The sequence below is a fragment of the Scomber scombrus genome, chromosome 8 (genome assembly GCF_963691925.1).
Source record: "Scomber scombrus chromosome 8, fScoSco1.1, whole genome shotgun sequence".
In the NCBI taxonomy this organism is placed as follows: Eukaryota; Metazoa; Chordata; class Actinopteri; order Scombriformes; family Scombridae; genus Scomber; species Scomber scombrus.
The window spans coordinates 17,902,781-17,926,474 of record NC_084977.1 but is presented as its reverse complement, the minus strand read 5'-3'; the positions used below and the strand labels follow the sequence as shown (position 1 = coordinate 17,926,474).

Genomic DNA, 23,694 nt, shown 5'->3' with positions numbered 1-23,694 from the left:
TGAGACTTGTGGCTACATTTCAACGTTTGAATGAAGTCTATAGCTGAAAGTATGCAGGAATAATATATATATTTTGAAAAAGCCTGAAAAATCGTCCAAAATCATACATTTAAAGGCAAACTGTGCACTTCCTGTTGGATTTAGGTCAGTGGTGTCAGTGTGTGATTTGTAGGTCTTGATAAGACAAACAATTGAGTTTTGGTTTGATCTTTCTACGACATTCCTATCAGGCGTAGTGGCCTTTTTAGTGTTTCTAGGTGGCGCTAGAGAGTTGGATGTTGTTTGTTTTTCCATTTTATTGAACTTATGGCCAGACCTGATGTGCATTCCACATTTGGTGAGTTTTGGAGCAGGTTTAGGGAGTCAAATTAAGGCGCAAAGAGGCGGTTGAAGAAACATAATAATAAATGGCACACTAACCTGGCTGAGCCAGCTGCATACACACACACAGACACAGTCGTTGCCATGGTAGTTAACGACTGGAGCGCATGAGGACAGGGCATGGGCAGACAGCAGGCAGAGTGCAGATTGAATGGGAGAGGAACAGGGTGCACACGTCGGGCCACAGATCAAAAAGTATAAAACATAGCCTAACCAAATTACACACATCTATAGATGAGACTTGTGGCTACATTTTGACGTTTGAATGGAGTCTGGAACTAAAAGTATGCAGGAATAATATATATATTTTGAAAAGCCTGAAAAATCGTCAAAAATCCCACATGTAACAGCAAATTGTGCACTTCCTGTTGGATTTAGGTCAGGGGTGTCAGCGCGTGATTTGTAGGTCTTGATAAGACAAACAATTGAGTTTTGGTTTGATTTTTCTACGACATTCCTATCAGGCGTAGTGGCCGTTTTAGTGTTTCTAGGTGGCGCTAGAGAGTTCGACGTTGTCTGTTTTTCCATTTTATCGAATTTTTCGCCAGACCTGATGTGCGTTCCGAATTTGGTGAGTTTTGGAGCAGGTTTAGGGGGTCAAATTAAGGCTCAAAGAGGCGGTAGAATAATAATAAAAAACGGTACAAATTCAATAGGGTCCTTGCCTCCAGGCAAGGGCAGGACTCCTCTGGAGTCCTCGCCCTCTTGCCTTTCGGCTCGGTCCCTAAAAATATTGATGACTAAAGACGGGAGAGAGCTTGGAGATTAACATCATGTGCAGACACAGACTGTCCCCTAACCTAGACTAAGCTAATTATCATGGACAGATTTTGAATAAAGACTTGTCAGAGAGACAGGGTGTATGTGTCACAGAAACACTGCAAAACAGTATCGATGTCCACTGGAGTTACTGGAGCTATTGATGCTGCTGGCAACCCATGCACACTATCTCCATCTTTATGACTTTTATATTGTCAGATACATTTAAGTATTACAAATTTCTCTGTCCTCTTAGACTCAAATAACTCTTCAAAAATCCATTGGATTATCTCAAAAATGTATTTTCATTGATTTCGCTACAGACTGTTTCTCTGTGTCTTAAAAAAAAATGGATGTAATGGTTTTCAATGAACATAGATTAATTTATTGATTCACTTAGGATTATGCTGCTCCGTTTTGTTAAAATTGTATATGTGATATAACTCACTCCATTTTTTAAGAAAAGGCTATGATGTCATGCAGTTATAAATACACTCAGTTTTTCAGTCCAGAAAGCAGAAATAAGTATTTTGTATTATAGACATTTTTCCATTTCGGTAGAAAATAAGCAAATTGAGCCTCCGCTATACCTAGAGGATTATATGAAATATCAAATCAAGTATAAAAAATAATCAGTACATTGTCAGTTTCCATAAAGTAATTCAGAAACCATTAGGTAACAATAAAGGAGTCCACAAAAAACATTATGGACAATTCTCCTCTGTGGTACAGATCAATAACAAGGAATGAGTAACTGCTCAATGAAAGGAACAGCTCTGTAGATCTGTCAGCTTCAGATAACTCAGAGTGTCGGGCAGATACTGCCTCAACAGTTGACATACTACAGCCTACTCCCACCCAACAGTATCGCTCTGGTGCCCAGGCAGTGGCGACTTTGTATGACAGCAAAAGGAAAATCTTCCAAATCAATTCATTCAGTTTGGATACCCAATCCACATACCCCTGCTGTCTCGCTTTAAAATTCAGCTTCAGACTATGATATACCTTATCAATCACTGTGAATATCTCCTTTGTTGTGTAACATAAAGACACTGCCAGTTGTCAGAGCACTTTTCATCCTTGAACCCATGTCTCAGTAGAGCTATAAATAACTGGCCTCTAAAATTCCAGTCAGACCCAGCTCATTAGAGCCAGGCATTACAAAGAAATAATGGCCACAAGTCTTGGTTTTATAATGAAGCCAGAATGAAAGCTGTCTCATCACATGGAAAGACATGGACATACAGTACAAGCTTTGCTGGACTCAAAATTGTTGTAATGAATTAATTAAACTGTCAAAACTGTATATTAGATAGAATAACAATATTTCTTAAAACTTGAATTAGAAAACTTGCATGATTAGCTTTCAGGATATGACTCAGTAACTGGGCCAGGAGGAGCCTTTTTTTCCCCCTCTCACTCTGCCTTCCCTCCGTCTCTTTAGCTGACTGCCTGATAAGCTTTGCCATGAGTGAGATTTAGCACAGGGCATCTATGCAGAAACATCCATGAATAACACTGAAGTAAAGGAGCCTTTTTAAAAAAGAGAGGAATGACAATAATCGTCAAGCACCATTCTTGCTCCCACTTAGGAGCGAGATTTCCATGTGACCATGACAGCTAAAGCCCAGTATCATTCATTAATGCCCTGGCTCATCATTACTGTCTCCTCACACTTTTGAAAGACTCATTACCTGCATAATGGAATAGTGCTTAGAACAGTCAGACCTTTCCTTCGTGTGAATTAATCACCTACATGTGCAGACAAAAAGGGAATTCTCACATTAAAAATTAAGAAACTTCAAACTCCAGCTTTCTACTTTTTTAACTTCTAGAAGGTGTACTTTCTTGAAGTGCACCGCCAGCGACATGACATCGGTATCATTGAAGACTGTCCCGGTGTCTTTCATGTGTCTGTAAGGCCAGTGTGGTAAAAAAAAAAAAAGGGAAGAAAAGAGGAAAAAAGAGATGTACTTACAGTTGACTGTGACTCTTACAGTTTCGCTGTCAGGAGAGGCGATGTCATTTAAAGCACTGCACTCGTAGTCTCCAGCCTGGTCCCTTGTGATGAAGGTGATGTTAAGATATTCGCCACTGTCATACTTCCTGGCTGGAAATAGAAAAATGGAGGCAAAGTATTTACAGTCTGTCTATGTCTATGGCACACAAACATACAAGCACAGGTTCAGTCTACACAATATGCCGAGGCTTTCTGTTACCTATAAGACTGCTAACCTCCTGATTACCTTACTTTCAACCTAAAATAGCAGAAGATTAGCAGTGAATTGATCCATACAAAATGATATGGTGTCAGGAAAGGAAATAATGGTGTGTTTCCAGTCATCCCCTCATGATTTACTCAACACCAAACCATGCAGTTAGAGCTTCTTCCTGGAAGACAGACAAATTTGATGGCTCAATGCACATGTCAGTGCTTTATACTGTAGTTAGCGGTGCCAAAAGGTAGTCAGAGCAAAGCACCATGACTGGCATATTGGCAGGTGTGTGGTGCACTAACAAAGTTGGAGGGAGCACAAATTCATATAAAATGTCCACTTCAATCAAAAGATAAACATTAAACAATATTAACATTTTTACTGGTGATAAATGTTAAGAGATGAAAGTATGATAATGGGCAGGAAGTGTGGAAGAGAATAGTGTCCAGTATACTTCAGTGAGAATCATCAAGACTAAACATTTGGGTGAATTTAAGTGAAGTATCGTTTCATATCTGATATATGTAGGTAGGCTCATAACCAAGGGAGTAAAAAAAAAAAAAAAAAATCTTCTGGAAAGTAAACTAAACCGACCTATCAGCAAGTTTGCATATTTTAATTTCAGAGCAAAGGTAATTGATCTAGATAAACAATGCCACTGGTCTTGAACATTGTATGCAACTAATTATATTATTTAAAGGGGCTGGGCAATTATCACAATTCCTGTTGCAGTTCTGTCTATTTAGTTTTATTCCCTACCTGTCCACCGGATGCCCCTGGACTTTCTGTTCCTGATTTGCCTGCCTGATTATCTGCTGCCTGTGTTTTCAACCAGATGCCAGATGACCAGCCTGCCTGACTCGCCCCTCTGGATTTATAACATTTGCGCTCAGTGACTGCATTTGGGTCTTCCTCCAGTTGCTTGGTACACGCACCTGTGACCAGTAGCATTTATCACAATTAATTGTTACATTTAACTCAGGAAGAATTAATGAAACAACATATTATTACACACACTGTATTAATTATTCATACTGAACACTAAACAAAAACTGTACTGAGTTTCATTACTGTTTTACATCTATTGTAACAAAATAGATGATAGATCAAAATTAGTCATTTATGGGTTCTGTTGTCCCATTATTCCATCAGCGTGATGTTTTAGACTATGAATAGACATTTTTTTTTTTTTTGTCTCAAATATTTTTATTGAATTTTACATGTATCACATCACATATACGTGCATGCTCATACATTGTACATTTTTCAAGTGATTCAACATATACATAAACATCCCTCCCCTCCCACTAGGCACATCCACAAACTATGATTCCTGAGGAGTATTATTCCTGGAGTGTTGTAGGGAACTGCTGGAATTCAAGTATTGAGTTGCAAGATACATAAATAATAAAAATAAGATAGGTAAATAAACAGACAATCAGGATGAGTAGACAAATAAAGGTAAATAAGTAAAATAAGGCAAATTTAGACACTGAGTGATACAGACATTGTAACTGACAGAAACGGACAAAAAGTAAAAAAGGAAAGGAAAGAGGGGCAGATACTTCAATCTGACTTAAGGTTCTCAAAGTATTTCAGGAAAGGTCCCCACACCTTCTGGAACTTCTTGCTGGAGTCACAAACTGAATAACGGATCTTTTCGAGGTCTAGACAGGACATGATGTCCCTTAACCACTGAGCATGTGTAGGCGGGGCAGCATCCCTCCATCTTAATAGAATCGCACGCCTAGCCAAAAGCGAGGCAAAGGACAGTGTGCGGCTTTTGGTTGGAGTGAGGCACGTGTCAACTTCACCAGTGGTGCCGAAAAGGGCAATCAGTGGGTTGGGCTCTAGCACAAGATTAAGAATAAGGGACAGGGTTTGGAAAACATCTCTCCAGTATTTCTCCAAGCTTGGACAAGTCCAAAACATGTGAATAAGCGTGGCCTCACCTCTCTTACATTTATCACATAAAGGATCAACGTCTGAGTACATACGAGATAATCTGGCTTTAGATATATGAGCCCTATGCACCACCTTAAACTGCAACAGGCAGTGACGGGCACAGAGAGATGTTCTATTTACCAGCCTAAGAATGGAATCCCATACATCGTTTGACAAATGAAAGTTTAAATCCTGCTCCCAAGCAATTTTAATTTTGTCCAGAGGAGCCTGTTTTATGCCCATCAGTTTGTCATAAATGACCGATATTAACCCCTTGCGCGATGGATGCAGACCAAGTAACATATCAGCGGTGGTCGCAGTAGTTGCCCCAGGGAAACTAGCCCTCTGAGAATGGAGAAAGTGTCTTGCCTGCAGGTATCTGAAAAAATGAGTGTTTGGTAAACCAAACTTTTCAGACAGTTGTGCAAAAGATGCAAAGTTGTTACCAATGAAGAGATCTCTAAATTTCTCTATACCCCTCCTGTGCCACTCCTGGAATGCAGAATCAGATAGTGAAGGTTGAAAGAGAGGGTTCGACAGAATAGGACTAAAGAGAGAGAGGTCATGGAAACCGAAATGCTTCCTGAACTGGGCCCACACCCTCATTGTGTGCCAAACCGTCGGACTATCAGTCCATTTACCTGGGGGGAGAGGGAGCGGGGACCCAAGCAGAGCCAAAATGGAAACAGCTCGGACAGAACTCAACTCCATCCTCACCCATGTTGGACAGTCAACTCGATCGAGATAGTGCGACCAGAAAGTAATGCAGCGTATATTAGCAGCCTAGTAGTAAAGACGGAAATTAGGCAGTGCCATACCTCCATCTTTTTTGGATTTTTGAAGATGGACTTTATTTAGTCTAGGTCGCTTGCCCCTCCATATATAGGCTGATATGATTGAGTCCAATAAATCAAAGAAAGATTTGGGAATGAAGATTGGTATAGATTGAAAGAGATATAAAAATTTAGGGACGATGTTCATTTTAACAGTATTGATCCGGCCCACCAGGGACGTGGACAGTGGCGACCAGTGCGTCAAGCGCTCTTTCACATGATTTAGTAGAGTATAAAAATTTTCTTTGAAGAGACACTTATGTTTCCTTGTAATTGTAACGCCAAGGTAGACAAATGTATTTTCCACAATCTTAAAGGGGAGGCTGGTATATTTTAAAGCAAGTGCCTCTGTATTCACAGGAAAAAGTTCACTCTTGTGTAAATTTAGTTTGTACCCTGAAACATGGCCAAATTGAGCGAGTAAGGATAGCATTTCAGGTAAAGACGTGTCTGGGTTTGAAATAAAAAGTAAAATATCATCAGCATACAGAGACACTTTATGTTCAATTCCCCTCCTTAAGATCCCTGAAATATCCTTGCAGCTACGAAATGCAACTGCTAGAGTCTCTATGGTCAGATCGAAAAGCAATGGGCTTAAAGGGCACCCTTGACGGGTTCCCCTATGAAGATTGAAAGGTTGGGAGCGTTGAGAATTGGTAAGGACAGAAGCCGTTGGGCACGTATATAATAGTTTAACCCATCTAATGTAGTTTGGGCCAAAACCAAATTTTTCCAAAACTGCAAATAAATATTTCCACTCCACACGGTCAAACGCTTTCTCTGCGTCTAGAGAAAGGACACATTCTGGAATGGCCTCTGAAGGAGAGTACATAATATCAAATAAACGACGTATATTAGAATAAGAATGACGTTTTTTTACAAAGCCAGTCTGATCCTCCGATATTATCTCTGGTAATATACCCTCTAATCTACGGGCCAAAACTTTTACCAAAATTTTGGCATCAACATTTAGTAAGGAGATTGGCCTATAGGAGGAGCACTCTGTTGGGTCTTTACCTTTCTTTACAATAAGACTGATGCAGGCCTCGTACAGTGTTGCTGGGAGTTTGCCTTGCTCAAAAGAATCTGATAACACTGAACACAGATGAGGGGAAAGTAATGAAGAAAATGTCTTGAAAAACTCTGCTGGGAACCCGTCAGGTCCAGGGGATTTCCCAAACTGCAATGAGGAGATAGCAGCAGCTATCTCTCCCTTTGATATAGGCTCGTCTAACCTAGTCTTATTATCATGGGTTAATGTAGGGACCTCTAAATGGTCTAGGAAATTTTCCATCAGCGTACTGTCATTTGGGAGGTCAGAAGTGTAAAGTCGGGAGTAAAAATTCCTAAATGTGTCGTTGATTTTAGAGGGATCTGAGGTGATGTTACCATCATCCATCTGGATTTTTGTGATGTGCTGTTTTGCTTTAAATCCCTTCAGCTGATTGGCTAACATTTTACCAGACTTGTCACCATGAACATAGAACAGACTTTTGCTCTGTAATAGTTGGCGTTCGATTGATTGTGTTGAGAGGAGATCGAATCTAGTTTGGAGTTCCACACGTTTTTTATATAGTTCAGGGTTCTTGATTTGAGCGTATCTTTGATCCACTTCCTTAATTTGAATAGATAGATCTAACCGTTCTTTCTGAGCTCTCTTTTTCATATTTGCACTGAAAGAAATAATTTGTCCCCTTAGGTAAGCTTTCATAGTATCCCAAATGGTCAGACTGGAGGTTTCAGATGATGCATTTGTATCAAAGAAAAAGGTTATCTGCTCCTCCATAAATTTCACAAAGTCATTATTGGACAGTAAAGTTGAGTTAAAACGCCAATGTCTCTCTGCAACAGGGAGGTCAGGAAGGGTCATGGACAGTACCACTGGGGCATGGTCAGATATCACTATACTCTGATAATCACAGGAGCGGGTAAATGGGATCAGTTGATTGTCAACAATAAAGTAGTCAATCCTAGAGTAGGTATGATGGGAATGAGAAAAGAATGAATACTCCCTCTTGCTTGGATGAAGATACCGCCATATTTCTGTGACTCCATAGTTGTCTAAGAAGGACTGAATAAGTGATGCAGATTTACTCATTATACCAGGGTTAGAAGAAGACCGGTCGAGCACAGGATCGAGCCAACAATTAAAATCCCCACCAAGTATGAGAGAGTATGAGCTCAGGTCAGGGAGAGATGAAAAGAAACCTTTTAAAAAATCCACATCATCCACATTCGGAGCATATACATTGGCAAACACTACCATAGTATTATACAGCCTCCCTGAGACAATAACATAGCGACCATTTGTATCTGATAATACGTTATGGTGTTCAAAGGGAATATTGTGGCTAATAAGAATGGAGACCCCTCTGGCCTTAGCCTGAAAAGTAGAGTGAAAATGCTGCCCCACCCACCGCGACATCAGACGTGAATTGTCAGAACCACGAATGTGTGTTTCTTGTAAAAAAGCAACGGCTGTTCCAAATTGCCTGATATGCGAAAAAACCCTTCTCCTTTTAACAGGGTGATTTAAACCCTTGACATTCCAGCTCAAGAAATTTAAGGGGCTAACCATTCTCCCTAACAGAGAAGATGGGTAGGAAAGCACAGGTAGTATCAATACTCCAGGTATCGGTCCCGGGATAACATAACAAACTCAAAAGAACACAGAGAGTATATGTGTGGCAAAATATACAGGCATCAAAAACAGTGTAGGTACTGAAACCCCCCCCCCCCCCCCCCCTTCCCACAACAAGACAGCTGCCAGAGAACATAGCAGCAAGCTCTTCAAAACTTCCATTATCCACCTAACAGAAATCTTCCTGTAGTACCATCTTCAGCTCCTTCATTATTATTCTGAACATAAACTACACTCCTATGTTAACATCTCTTTTTGATAAGAACACAACCCTATAGGAGGAGAAGCAACACCTCATTGGGTCTCATATGTGGCCATGAATAACGTACAGAGGACTACACATATAAATTGTTACTTTAAGAAAGAAAGAAAAAACGAAAAAAAAACACTCTACAGTGAACTCTACAGAGTTATTCCTACAACGATAAAATAGTCCGTTGAGTTTAAAAAAGAGGAAAGTACTCACAGCGCCGCTGCTTTAGTTGTCATGGTAACCTTGACTCTGACGGCAGAGGCAGAAAGACCTCGCCGCCAGAAATAATGGGAACAACAGAGTATGACAGCGGCCAAACAAAGTAGTTATGAAGCATAATAATCCGTCAGCCACAGTCACTAAGCAGTCCTTTATGATGTGCGCGGAACATTTGGGAGGCCGTCAACATATTTCCGTGCCTCATCCGCCGAGCGCAGCCACTTCCTCTCCCCGCTGGAAAGTGTGATACGAAGCCGAGCGGGGTACAGTAGTGAGGGCTTGAGTCCTCGACCGTATAGCTCCGTCATTACTTCCCTGTATTCGGCGCGCTGGCTCAAAACTTACGGGCAGTAATCCTCCACAATACGGATCTGCTGGCCGCGGAAATCCAGTTTCCCCCTCCGTCTGGCCTCACGAATCAGAAGATCTTTTATCTGGTAACGGTGAAGCCGAAGAATGACCGGCCGCAGTCTCTGTCCCGGGGCTGGTTTGGGCGCCAGTGAACGATGGGCTCTATCGATCTCCGGCGGGGAGGGAAGCGTCTCCTTCCCGAAAACCTCACACAGCAGATCAGAGATGAATTCCGTGGGTCGCCCTCCTTCAGTAGTCTCCGCTAGGCCAAGGATGCGTAGGTTTTGCCGTCTGTTCCGTCCTTCCAAATCGACGACTTTAGTGGTTAGCTTGGAGTTGTTTTCACGGAGGCTGGAGCAGACATTTTCCAGCTCACTGATGCGCTGGCTTAGGTCCTCAGAAGCAAGCTCGAGAGAACTCAGACGCTGGCCGTGGTCTTCTACAGTGGACCGAACTTGGTCGAATTTCGTTTCCAGCAAGCTGAAAGAGGACCTGAAGTCTGTAGCTAATGCCTCGCGGTGCTGGTCCAGTAGCGCTGAGACAGCCCCCATCGTCAAGCTAGTCGAAGAGTCGTCCTTTTTTCCGCCTTTGCCACTCTTTGAAGCCATTTTAAAGTAGGTGCGAGCGAAATAAAACAATTGCGCAAATTCTTCAGTAGTTTGGTTGTGAAATAAATGGTTAAAGGAGTGAAAAAGTTAGAAAGGAGCAGGAGCACGTATGCGTTGCGTCTACCCCATGCGGCTGCCACAGGAACCTCCAGAAATTATTTGAACAAACTTGTGTAACAGACTGCAGTGTCTGACTGTGGTTGGGAGGTACAAGTGAAACTCCTTCACAACACCAGGTCAAGCTCAAGTTGTAGCTAACATCAGGGTTAACCTGCTGCTGGTAAACAAAACTGCGAAACTCTGCTTGGGTCTTTAAGAGCTGTACCACATTCATTTTCAGACAAGCTGTAGCTCATACTGAAACCAGCACTTTCTCATCTGAACCTGCCCTCTGCTGCATTTCTACAACATTTCAGCAGTTTTGTCTGTCTGACTTATACTGGACACACATGGTTACTTTCATCAATTAAAATTATTAGCTGGAACAATGTTGACTCAGCATATGAAATGAATCCTGGTTCTGTACTTGTGCCTTAAGGGTCAGATTTGTTGCTGAGCATTACTGAATTACAGTACGACTAAGTAAAATGATTAATTAATGTGTCATATTAAGTCCAAATCTTGCAATTTCAACAAGCCACTTGAAGATGGATTATCACTAATACCTTGCATCTGCATATTTGTGTGAACTTACACAAATAATATGTTATTTCTTAGTCTATAAATATATATTAAATGAAAATACAACCAATGAAACCAATGTTACTGGGTTTGCTTATGTAATAAATAGTTAAGGGATCTCAGCAGGCAGCACTGTGCATGTATAAGTGAGACTGTGGCAGATTCTCCCCTGACCAGAAATAATTTCCAATCCAGCATTGTTCAGTGTGAAATCTATTTATACACAACTTTTCAGGGTGGTAATGGTGGTTTGGGAAGGAGGATGTGTGGACTGCTTTGGAAGGGACGGGGATCTGACAGAGTGCACAATCAAGCTAAACTGAGCTCAACATACTGTTTAGAAAGCCGCAGAGGCCCAACACTGACTCAGCAATATCTTATAAAAGAAGAGCCAGAATCAAGACAATCCTTGCTTTAAGAGGGGAAATACTGCCATTCTGTGCTGCCAATCTTTCCTGCCAGTGAGCTCAATTCTTATATAACGCCACTACCCTATTTTGCATAGCCATTGGCTTTTTATTCAGTTCAATTCGGTTCCATTCGGTATTGTCATAATACAATGTTCGGGTACATATGCAACAAAAGGAAGGCTGCAGCTTCACCAAGAACAGTGCAGGGCATACATGGCACAAAATAGTGAAAACACGCTAACAAAAATATATATATGTATACACTAGTATTATGTATGAGGTAGTATATTGTATATCTGTAATCAGAAAGTATTTGGGGTTATAGGCAGGTACTCCACCGCGTCCTCAGGAAATACAGGCATTGTTAGGCCTTCTTCACAGGCAAGTGGGTATTTGATGTCCAAGAGTTGTCATCATTCAGGTGGAATCCAAGGTATTTTAAGCTGGAGACAAGCTCCATTTTGGCGGCGTTGAAATAGGGGAGTTACTTTAGCTTTTGGAGTTCCTGAAGTACTCGATCAGTTCCTTTGTCTTGTGCATACTGAGGATGAGAGCGTAAGAGGCAAACCATGATATGAGGTGCAAGATCCCCATAGACCATCTTGTTGTTTTTTGTGATTGGGCCAACCACTGTGGTGCTGTCCGTGAAATTGATTATTGAGTTTGAGTTGTGGATTGACAGGCAGTCGTGGGTACAGAGGGAGCAGAGGAGGAGGCTCAGCACATAGCCTTGAAGGGCTCCTGTGCTGAGGGTCTGTGTGGAGGAGGTGTCTTTCATGGAGTTGAGTGCTAAAGGTTAAGAGTCATTCAGACATGTGGTTGATGATTTTGTTTGGGACATAAATGATAGACTGGGACAGTGAGAGGTTAAATATTGCCAGCCTCAGCCAGCTGGTTGGAACACTCTCAGAGGACCTGTCCAGGTATGCTGTCCGGACCAGCAGCAATGTGCTCACTCTGCATGTCACTCCTCTGACCTCAGCGATGGTCAGAGTGAGCATCTAGTCTAATCTAATTTGTGGCATCTACTAATTACTGTGTCAAAAAATTTGAAACTGAAAGCAGTGTTGATAATGAGCTTTCACACAGTTGTGGTGGCAAACATTGAGTCCAATAGTCTTGGCAAATACTTTGGTGGCTACACAAACAAAAGCAAAAGAAAATGTTTGAAAAACTGATCCATAAACAAGCACCGGATGTGTCAGAAAAAACAGACCCGTTAGTATGCCAAGAGAGCACAGGGACGGAGACATAACACAGAGGGCTCTATTTTTGTGATGGTGCATGGCACATGGCTGGGCTTTGCATCAGTGAATAAGTACTTTTCATTGGGTGCACACAGTTTGGCTTTTTTTAACTTAATCCCACTGATGTGGGAGGGGATGTGCAGCACAGAGTGTCAGTATAGGTATCAAGTGGTGCAATGAAAGTTTGATGTAAAAAAATAACAGGGATTTGTGCAGTCTAGGTTAACAAGGTGCAATGCAGTAATTCTCTGAGATTTTACCTGTGTGATGTGCATTCAAAGGACACAATTTGAAAATCCTTTCTGTACACAAAACAATGGTGAATTTGAATCTCAAGCGGTAAAAAAATAAGAGAGCACTACATTGAGAGATATAGCATCAAACTCAATATCAGCCACATTGTTGGTGTTCTCTGAAGGGGAAATAGGTCAGTTATCAGGTACACTATATATAGGAGACAGGTATATTAGGAGACTGAACTGAAAGAAAAATAAATGAACACATTAAAATTAAACTGATGTGAGCTTTAGTTCAAGTGATTGCCTGTGTAGCAGTCCTGCTGGGGCCTATAGCCTCAGTAATATACAAAGACTTAAAGTTATGGCAGATGCAGAGGTATCATCTGAGAAATCATCTGTTCCACTAAATAAGTAGGTGTCCTGCTGAGCTATGCTACAGCCACAGCCAGCACATAAACTCCTTATCAGCTATAGAATAGATTTTAAAGTTCTGCTACTGGTCTACAAATCACTGAATGGTTTAGGTCCAGAATACATGAATGACATGTTAGTAGAATATAAACCCAGTAGGGCTCTGAGATCTACAGACTCTACAGTTTTATTTTTATCTCTCAAATTGCATGTTTTTATGTTTTTTATTTCCAATTCTTACTGTTAAATGTTTGTTTTTATGTAAAGCACATTGAGTTGCCATTGTGTATGAAATGCGCTATATAAATAAAGCTGCGTTGCCTTGCCTTATAACAGACACTGCATCTCCTTCAAAACTATGCAAAAGAACAGCAACAAATAAAAAAAGGAATTTTAATGCATTAGTGTTAATCTTACCAGTTTGCTATCTTTCTTTCAATAATACTGCTTTGAAAATAACACTGTTAGAAAACAATGTTATCTCATCGTCATTTGTGTTTGTGAGAAGCAAATGGTTAAGTACTGTCATACTGTGGAATTAAATGTTTTTTGAAATAAAGAGATACAGTATTGTTTAATTCAAATTAAATGGTTTAATTTACCATCTGTTATTCATCTGCTGATTAGACCTCGTTTCCACGCCAGACGCAGTCCACATTATAACCTATTAAATAGACTTGAAACTGGCGCAGAGCAAGGCACAGCATCAGTTTGTCTCCACATTGGGGAATTGAGTATTATATGGTGAATTTAACATAATTTCTTTGAGATTTAAATCAGCCTCATATTTATATCTCTTCAGCAGTCATCCAAAATATGCTTACGTGTTTTTCTTTTGACCAATAAGAGTAAATTTCAGTTTTACATCGCAAAATAATTTTGGTTTGCTATTTTTCAACTCATACTGTGCAGTATTTTTCTCTTTGATGGATCTGAAATAAAGCATTTGGTCATGACTGATGCCAGCCATAAAAATGCCCACTGTTTGAAAGTCATGCTGTTCACCTGAAGCCAAATAATTACAAGAAATGTAATGTACAGTAGCTGGTAAGTGTGTCAAGACCCTCATGTCCATTAAATTACACATGATACAGCCAGAATCTGTTCCATTATTTTTAATGAATGCCTAAATATCGCAAGCACAGCTTTTATGGATTTTTGTAGTGCATGAGTGGTTGCATTATGTCTGGCTTATACACTGCACATAATGACTGTTTTGAAACATTTTACAATGTCTGCTCTAGAGAGGTGCTATAAACTTTACTTACTTATAAATTATAAAAGAATTTCACAGGACTTTGTGTGTCAGTGGCTTGCGCAGATTTCCTTCCTACACACTAAGTGGTTGCATAACACGGTTGACCTATACACTGTCCCTAATGCACCGCTCCACTGTATTTCACTGTAATGGGGAATTATGATACGCAGTATGCGGGAATCCATTGTGTGCACTTGTGTCTTTTACTAGGGCAATGAAATCAAAAGCACTGACCCATAAGGCCATGTATGCTTGATGCTTCCAATACCATTTACCAAATGGATGGATCAAAGTTGTTTCCACAGGGAAGCATGAGAACTTTTTCACAGCCTGGGAAACACAATCAATCACGTATTTGTCACTGTGGGAAGCTGGTTGCTCTAGGCATGTCAATTTAGAGCAGTTAACATCCACAAGATAACAGAAATGAGAATTAAAAAAAAAAAAAAAACTTTAGTAAGAATTAGACATTAACCAGCCATGTGCGAGATGCAAATAGAAAATAACTGTGCTTTTGTTGTGTTAACAGAACCTAGAAAAATGCTCAGGTTTATAAAAAAGTAGGGATGGTACTAAATTGGTACCAGCTCCTGCCTGGTCAGGACCGAAATAAGCTCTTGGTTTCCTTGTTTCCTTCACTAGAATGGACCACCTTTGTGTGTTTGCCCCGCTGATAAACCTACATTAATGTATTCCCTACTTAAGTAGCAATGTTACCAACCAATGGGATGTTATATTTGTTGTGAAAACAAATAAAAACATACTAATTTAATGAGAGTTGTAATGATTAGTAAATTAGCTGATCAACAGATATTTAATTGCCAGCTATTTTAATAATATATTTTATTCTAATTGAACATCTTCTAGTTTGTTTGTTTTTTGTCAGCAAACTGATTGCATTTAGATCATGGACTGTTGGTTGGAATAAAACAAAACATTTGAGGTTGCATCTTGAGCTTTTGGAAACTTTCTTTTACTATTTTGTGACATTTTACAAACAAAACAACTCATTGAATAATCAATAAAATAGTTGACAGATTAATTGATAATGAAAATAATCATTTAATCTAATAAATCAAATCACTAAAATTACAATTTTCTATGCATTTCCCTTTGAAAACACACTTGCTTAACATTTGCTTGATTTGGGACAAGACATTGCATACTTATGTACTAAACTTACCAATGATTCTCCTAACTAATGCTTAAAGATCCTCCCCTCAGGCATCTTTTAAGACACGTAAAACACTCTGCTTTGAATAGCAATTTGTGCCTGACATGTTTTTCCACAAAAAAAATCAATTATCTAGTAAGGAACTCTTAAAATGACATCAACTCCTTCTCCCTCAATAAAAATCTATCTCATTTCAAGTATAATGAGGATTGCATTTAAAAATAAAATACATAACAGAGCTTTTGAAAAAAATGTGCATCCTAAAATAAAGTGGATCGATCTTATTGGGCTCTTAGATTGTTTATTTTCGGTTGCTTCAGGTCATAATTTGAGTGGGCATGCTTGCTCAAAAAGATTCTGCTTATAGAGGCGTACTGGTTTTGGACTGCCTGTGGGAAGAAGCCTAAAAGCTGTGTTTTTGCTGTCTACTTTTCTCTTTTTAGAGCATGCCATGTGAAAAACCTTTGCCTGCACCGAGCTAACTACAAGGTGATGTGAAAACACTGCAGACCACTGACTGGTCAGTTATTTATCTCATTCACTGGGCTTTATCAATGGGCTTTATTGGCATGAAAATTTCGAGACTAAGGCTAATATTTATATTATTTATATACAGTATATCCTATGCGTATGTTTGTGTGTGTGTGTGTGCCGAGGTTATCACTGTCCCTCAGGTTGTGACATGTTTTTTTAAATTTCGAGAGGTAATTAAGTTCTTTGAAATCTGAAATTACAGAGCTGAACTTTTTAAAGTATATGTACCTTATTTCAGTAAATGTTTCACATTATAGGAGGAGCAGTAGTCTGGCAATCCCTCGCGTTCCTCAGCTGTGGTGCTTGAAGCACAGCATTCACACATGAGGAAAAAACAGCACAAATTTGTTCTGTTGTTCTTTGTATTTGCTGCTGCATTAGCTGGATATAATGAATGACTGAAAAGGAGAAATGCAGAGGAGGAAAATGAAACAGAAACTAAGAGCGTCTGTCTCCACAGTAAATCATCTGTTGAGTGTTTGATGGTTGTTTATTTGTGCTTTAGAACGTAACCGCTGTGAAACAATCAAAAAACAACATTTCTGTCATTCACCAGCTTCATAGGCTTTCTCTCTCTCAGAGAAGCCTTTCCACTGCTGTCTCTCCTCATCAGGGCTGTTTCTCTTTCGCTCGCCCGTGCACTCAGCTCGCTCGCCCCGCCTCTCTCTCTTTTTCTCTTGTCTTTAAAAAAAAAAAAATGAGTCGGGAGGCCGAGAACAAAGCCAAACTTTTAACATTATCAAACAAAGTGAGAGATATCCAAACTCTGCACATGCATTATTCTGCACAATGAACCTCAAACCTCCAACTGAAGAAACAAGAAGAAAAACTCATTTTTGATCGGAAGAATCAACAGGAGGAAACTGAACTGTCTTCCTCACTGCTGCTAACAAGTGTAGCTTTCCTGATAAGGCCTGATTGAAGTCCACTGTCCACTGTTCATCACCTACGCTTGGTCGACCATGTGATATAAATGATGGCTTTTTGAGCTCGTTTGAAAATGAGAACCTTGTATTTGAGTCAGTATTGACTCTTGGTCTAAATATAACTGACAAATAAGTTCTGTCTCATTGAACACTGAGAATGAAGAAAAGACAAAGGATATATTTTATAATGGTGACTCAGATAATAACAATGAACAAAGATTGTTCATAATAGGAATGATGCATAATTTCAGTCTGTATTAAAAGGGGACATATTATGCACATTTACAGGTCTCTTTTTTTAATCTGGGGCTCCACTAGAATATCTTTACATGATTTACAGGTTAAAAAAAACTCATTATTTTACTCATACTGACCCTTAATGCTGCTCCTCAGTTCAGCCTTTGTCTAAAACAGGTTTTCTTTGCTGCTTAGCCCTCCTTACAATGAGCCCACTCTGTTCTGATTGGTTAGCATCTGGAGGCTTCATCAGCAAACCATGAAACAAACTATGGTAGTAAGATTTCACTTGTTTTTGTTCTTTACTCAAAATGTTATTCAAATATGCTCAATATGAATGCTCAAGCTAAAATATGATCTGAAATATGAGAGTGGACAACGCAAACAACACATGGAGAAACCTTGGCAACAAATGCTACAGAACAGACGGCCGTACATAGCCATGCGTGTTGAGCAACAAAAAAAAAACGTAAATTAAGCTTTCAGAGCACATTGAAGAGCTTTTGACATGCAGACAGGATTTCCAAATACATTAACCTCCAGTTTGTGACTTTGACAATGTTTAACATAGATATCACATCTCATAATAGTATATAAATAACAGAAAATCAGAAAAAGCGTTCTATGCCTCCTTTAGGTATAAATCCAGTTGAAAAAGCAGCAGTCTTTGCCTTAATTATGTTAATTGACAGCAAGGATTCAAGCTCTCTTTTCTTAATTTTTTAACATGAAAAGCACATTCCCCATAGCAACACATTTCTTAAAATATCATTTTCACGGCACATTTTGACATGTCATTGTAAGTGAAGCTCAGGTGTTATTAATGACACTAATTAATACTTCATTCCATAACGGTGTCTCAATGTAACCATGTTTTTCCCTGCAAAGGCATGTCAAAATGTCTGAAATGAAAAAAATCTTGTTCACTTTTTGCTACAATTGCAAATCTGGCACAATCATGACAAACAGGTGTGAGTAATAATGACTCCCACATTCAACAGTATCCTTCAGTAATATCCACAGGTGGCACGGAGGCCTCCAATTAAACTGAGAGAGCCAGATTTTCCAGTTTGCAAGCGTTCCCAAATGTGAAAGAGAATTGTGAGGCACGGTGTTGATGATTCAGCATGAAAACACCTTCTGATGGCATTTCTGAGATTACCAAACATGTGTCAATCCTCCAAAATAAAAGACACTGAATTAAGCAGCATGTGACATATGACATTGCCACTATGATTGTACAGTATACATTTTACCAAGCACATAAAATGATATCAGGCATTATTAGATTTGTATTATGCTCCTGAATCCTACTTAATGTACCTGCTCTTACTTCATCTAACATTGGTTTTGATGTACTATGATTTTGTTCTTCCCTTTTAATGTTTCTGCTTGCTCAAACAAGAAAAAGTGCCAAATGCTGAATAACCCTAATATTAAACACTAATAACAATAACCACTAACTCAACATGTAACATTCCTGAATCTCCCTCTGGTACTTCCAATAATAACTATACTGTTTGAATTAGGCTGTTAATTTCTTCTCTAATGATAGTCTATATCACCTAGTTCAACTGGTGAGTGAAAATGATGTTGTGTTGATGATGTGCGTAAGTGAATGAAGTAAATCCCAAAGTAAATTTAAATAGAAGCAGCAATGTCTGGCATCGATGCCAAGCATAAGTCAATCAATCTGAGCACAATGCAGGCAGGTACAGTGAGGACTCGTCTTCCTGCTGAGCAAATTTGATTATTATTGGAGAGAACATTGCAGAGATACAGCTTACTCCCTGTTAATCTGTTTTCACTGCCAAATTAATTTTTGCATCATAGCCAAATTCAGTTGTTAAGCTGTAATAAAGACATCCAAAAGTTGGTCCCATTTGCACAAAGTGATGATTGGAAGAATTTTGTAGGATAAGAAGCAAAACAAAACAAAACAAAAAACAACCCAGAATGGAGGCCAAATAAATTGTATACCACAGTATGTTGGCTTGGGGAACCAAGGGGAAAAACAAGTTAAAGGGTTTTACTAGATGTGAATTTAAATTTGGATTGAAATGGTGCTGGAGGGATTTGTGTGTGTTATATTTCTGTTTTGTTTTTTTTGTTTGATTTTAATTGTAGCTGATGAGCATGATGGTACAATTCACTGTAATTTAAACACTGAAATAAAACTCACAACAGATCAAATTTTTGAACTAAAGCAAAAACTGAAGTTGTAAAAATGAAACAAACTTAAGTATATATTTTATCCCGTATCATCTGCATCTAAATTGAAGTATCATTTGGCTTAATTAAGACAAATTATACTATAAATATGTATTGGGTTGCAAGTGTTATAAAATGTATGTCATTATTGAGTTGTTTTGCCTCCACTAGTGAGCAATCAGTGCACATACTCAAAGCAGATGTGGTCCTACAATTTCCAACAAATACATAAAAGCAGCTCCTTCTGAAACAAATGGACACATTTCCATTTGGAGAAATCTAATTAGGCTGCCATCTTTCTTGATAAATGAAAGCCAACATTTTTTTTTCATGCAAGATCTACTTGCATCATTCTGCGCAGGCAGCAAATGGTATTCCTATTGATTACAGCAGGAAGGGGGCTTTGCAAAGGTCAAAGAAGCCATTAAACAGGAATCGCATCCTTGATTATGGAGCCCCGGAGTGGCCGCAGAGAGAGAGAGAAAAAAAAAACTATACCAAGGCCACGTTTTACTATATCGAGCGCTCAAAATGCTGTTGCGTGGTCACAAGATATTATTTGTTCCCACCCATTTGGTTAATTTATGGGCACAAAATACAATTTGTTCCCCTTTTTTTTTATTCATGCCCACAAAATAAGTGTATTTACAGAGAGCCAGCACAACAGAGTAGCTTCTCTCCCTGTGGCATGAACTACAGTGTACCTGCTTTAAGTATCGGGTGTCAGACTGGCTGCTCACTGTTCCTAAATATCTAGGATGGGTACTGTATATAGTATAACAATATAAGAGGATGGGTAAGGTTAGAATGCACAGTATACATTCATGGTACATAAAATGTACTTTGAAAGAGATTCAGATTTTAACAGGATGATGAACTGATTTCTGTCAAGTGTCAACAAACAATAAACAGTCCAAGACTGTCTGACTACACATTCTCCATCAGGTCGGTAAACGTGAGAGGAAAACGCACCACAGTCGTGCTGGGATCCTTTTAATTACATCTGCTCGTGCCTCTATGGCATGGTGAGCACGCATTTACTTGTAGATGAATAATTAAAACAAATTAGGATATCAACCACCAAGTGTTCACTGTATTTCAACAAATGATGAGGTGTGACGTCTTGGTGACGTTTGGTAACCTAAGGTTAGCTTTCTAAACAAATGTGTGTACACAGAGGTGAATTTTATTCTGATTAGGATATAAACCATCTAGTGTTCACAGTATTAGAGCCCTATTAACAGATTATTGGCCTCACAAATCTCATGATGTATGATATAAACAAACATAGTACATTTTATATACCAGGAATTTATACTCTGCATCCCATCCTTACCCATCCTTATTATTATATTGTTATACTATATAGCAATCCTAACTATTTAGAAGCAGTAGCCAGTCACAGTCTGACACCCGATAATTGAAGCAGGTGCACTGCACTTCATGCTTCAGGGAGAAATGTTGGTTTGTGGTGCTGCCTATCTATATTTACAATTATCTCATCAGCACAAATTAAAAAGAGGTGTGAAAAAATTGTATCTTTTGCCCACAAAGAAATGAAAAGTGTTGAATTAATTGTATTTTGTGCACATGCAATGGCATTTCAAGTGCTCAGTGTAGTAAAATGTGGCCTTGGTATATACTATATGTTTTCTTTCCATTGCCACTCTGGGGCTCCGAACTTGATATATATGTTGAAGAACATTATATGTTGAGTATTTAACCTTGATGTTACAGTAAGCAAAAAAACAAGAGACATAACATTATGTCTTAGCCTTGGGGAAAAATAACCTCCGCTGTTGGTGTGAGTAACATAAAACCACCGAGGGACCTAACATGAGCTATGTGCAAGTGCGTGCTGAGAGATATTTGAGAAACTGACAGAAGCCCTTCTCACCTGAGGGAGATGTCACTCCAAGCAAATTAAAGAAATCATAGCAAGGTTAATTTTGCATTCAGTGCCGATGCTGGCTAAGTGCCGTTGCAGTAAGCAATTTCCCACATTGTGTAGGGTAGCTGTGAGTACACTTCCTTCAGGGCTGCAATACACAGATAGGGCAGGCATCGCTGAAGAATCCATTATAGCATAGAGCAGCATTTTCTACATCAATTTATCCTTTTAACTCCTGAAAATAGAGAACAACCCACGCTGCTACATTGTACGCCGCTGCCTTCTGGCCCCAACTCAAGGTGTGGGCCAGAACTAGGGGTAGAATCAGACTGTGCGCAGGGTCTGCCTTAAAACAGGCTGTTCGTCTGCCTTGATACGTAACCTCTACACTGCACCCTGGCTGTCAATCTGACGCTGCTAAAATCCAGAGAGTGGAAGTGGGCCAAAGGAGCCTTAAGTCATGTCTGATTGCATGTGCTGCCACATCTGTGACCCTTAGAATTACCTCAATGTTACTTTCTGTGCTGACATATTTAGCCAAATGCATTGTAGCCAGGGATGTACACTTTCAAATGCTGGACCTGGCAGGGTTGAGAGATCACTGTGACTGTGCAATTTTTATAAAAGAACTTAGACATGGTCGAATAGCGTATTTCAAATGGAAAACAAACATACTGAATAACAAGTTCAACAGTAAAAGTAAGTAATTAGTGTGACCAAGGCAAACATTTGTTTCATTGATTCAAGTTTAATTTGTTTACTTAAAAACTTTGTGCCATATTCCCAAATAATGGGTGGGTGTAGTACAGTGCTGGTAGATGACGTCCTTTATCTCAGAGGGTTCGAGTTAAACATATGAAATGCTCTTTATTTTACCAGTGAATCGGAACACATTGTTATCTGCAAAGACTGAAGAAAAAGTGGACAAAGTCCAAATGAAGTCCAAATTCATGGCAAGGGTCTAACAATCAAAAATAGTCCATTTGTTTTAATTTAAAGGGACCACCTCCAAAAGGGAATGGGTGTTGATGGGCCTGCCTGGAAATAAATTTATGACTGCGAACTGCCATTAAATATGTGTGGTTTGAGAGTTACTCAATACCACATTTGAGTTAAAAAAGGTCTACTATTCATCATGTTGCAGACACTCCAATAAAGCGTGTGCACATCGAGCACCTCTTTAGTTAGCAATGCTGAGCTCAACAGCTGAATGGGGGAAGTTTTAGACATGGCTCCTGCTGTTGATATCTGAAATTGCAGAGCCTCACTCTTTATCTTTCACCTCCCATCGTGTTTAAAACGTGCTCAAGTATCGGCTCTTGAACTGCACATCAGTTCATTGCAACTATGAGAAAGAGAACGGCTTTCTGATTGAGAGACCCCTGGTGAAGAGGCTGTCAAAATCTTGCTTAGCATATCTTAAAGAGCGGCCAGTGCGCTATAGCAGGTGCAACTTCAGGTATGTAGCAATCATATGAAGTCAAGTTTGAATAATTCATTGCACAGTTCAAATAACCACAGACAACTGAGCTACTGTACTTATGCACTTATGGTGTTGCCACTTAGTTCAGGACCAAGAAAGTTGTATTGGATCCAGCTTTAAGTCAGTGACAGCACACATTAAAGTGACTTGTCAGTGAACAGTATGCTGCAGTCTGTTTCCTCTGGGTGTGCTTTGGAGAAGATATGCCTCATGCACTTAAATGGAAAGGCAAAACAAAACATACAGTATGCAGTTGATAAATGTACAGTAGCTGCTTAGAAAGAGAGAGAAAAATGTGTCCCAGCTGAGTCCTATCACAGGAAACAATCAAATATGTATTTGAGTATTCTAGTCAGCCTTTTCAAAGGTCACACTTCTATCCCATGGATTCAAATCTCAATGGAAAAAGCTTATCAAAGCAATTTTGCCCAGCCATCCAGCCATCCACCCAACCAAACCGGACTGAAACAGCTATGTTAAAGGATATTTTACCCCCCCCCCCTCCCTATGACCTATGAAATGGTGGTGAGGAGCCATAGCAGAGTACTCCATGCATAGGCAATACCCTCAAAGCCTGACATGTCACCCGAGCTATTGTAAGCTTTCAGAGCAAAGTAAGTAGCTATGTCAAGAGCTAAATTAAAAATGACATAGTGGCTTCTGGGAGTATTACTGGTGTACTTCTTCTAATGGTGTTTCTAATTTGAATTGAGCTTTTATTTAATCATACAAGTTGATTCAGAACATGTTTTAAATATATCAGAAGCCTGGAGGATGAGCTGCAGGG

The 23,694-nt window shown here is 39.5% G+C and overlaps 1 protein-coding gene across 2 annotated transcripts in view; it reads right to left on the bottom strand.

Annotated features, from left to right (window-relative positions):
• negr1 (neuronal growth regulator 1) overlaps window positions 1–23,694 on the bottom strand; it is a 154,117-nt gene that overhangs the window by 55,474 nt on the left and 74,949 nt on the right. For both annotated transcript variants that reach the window (XM_062423894.1, XM_062423893.1), the window contains exon 4: window positions 3,119–3,250. In XM_062423894.1, the coding sequence (XP_062279878.1) occupies window positions 3,119–3,250 (132 nt within the window). The remainder of the gene's footprint in view (window positions 1–3,118; window positions 3,251–23,694) is intronic.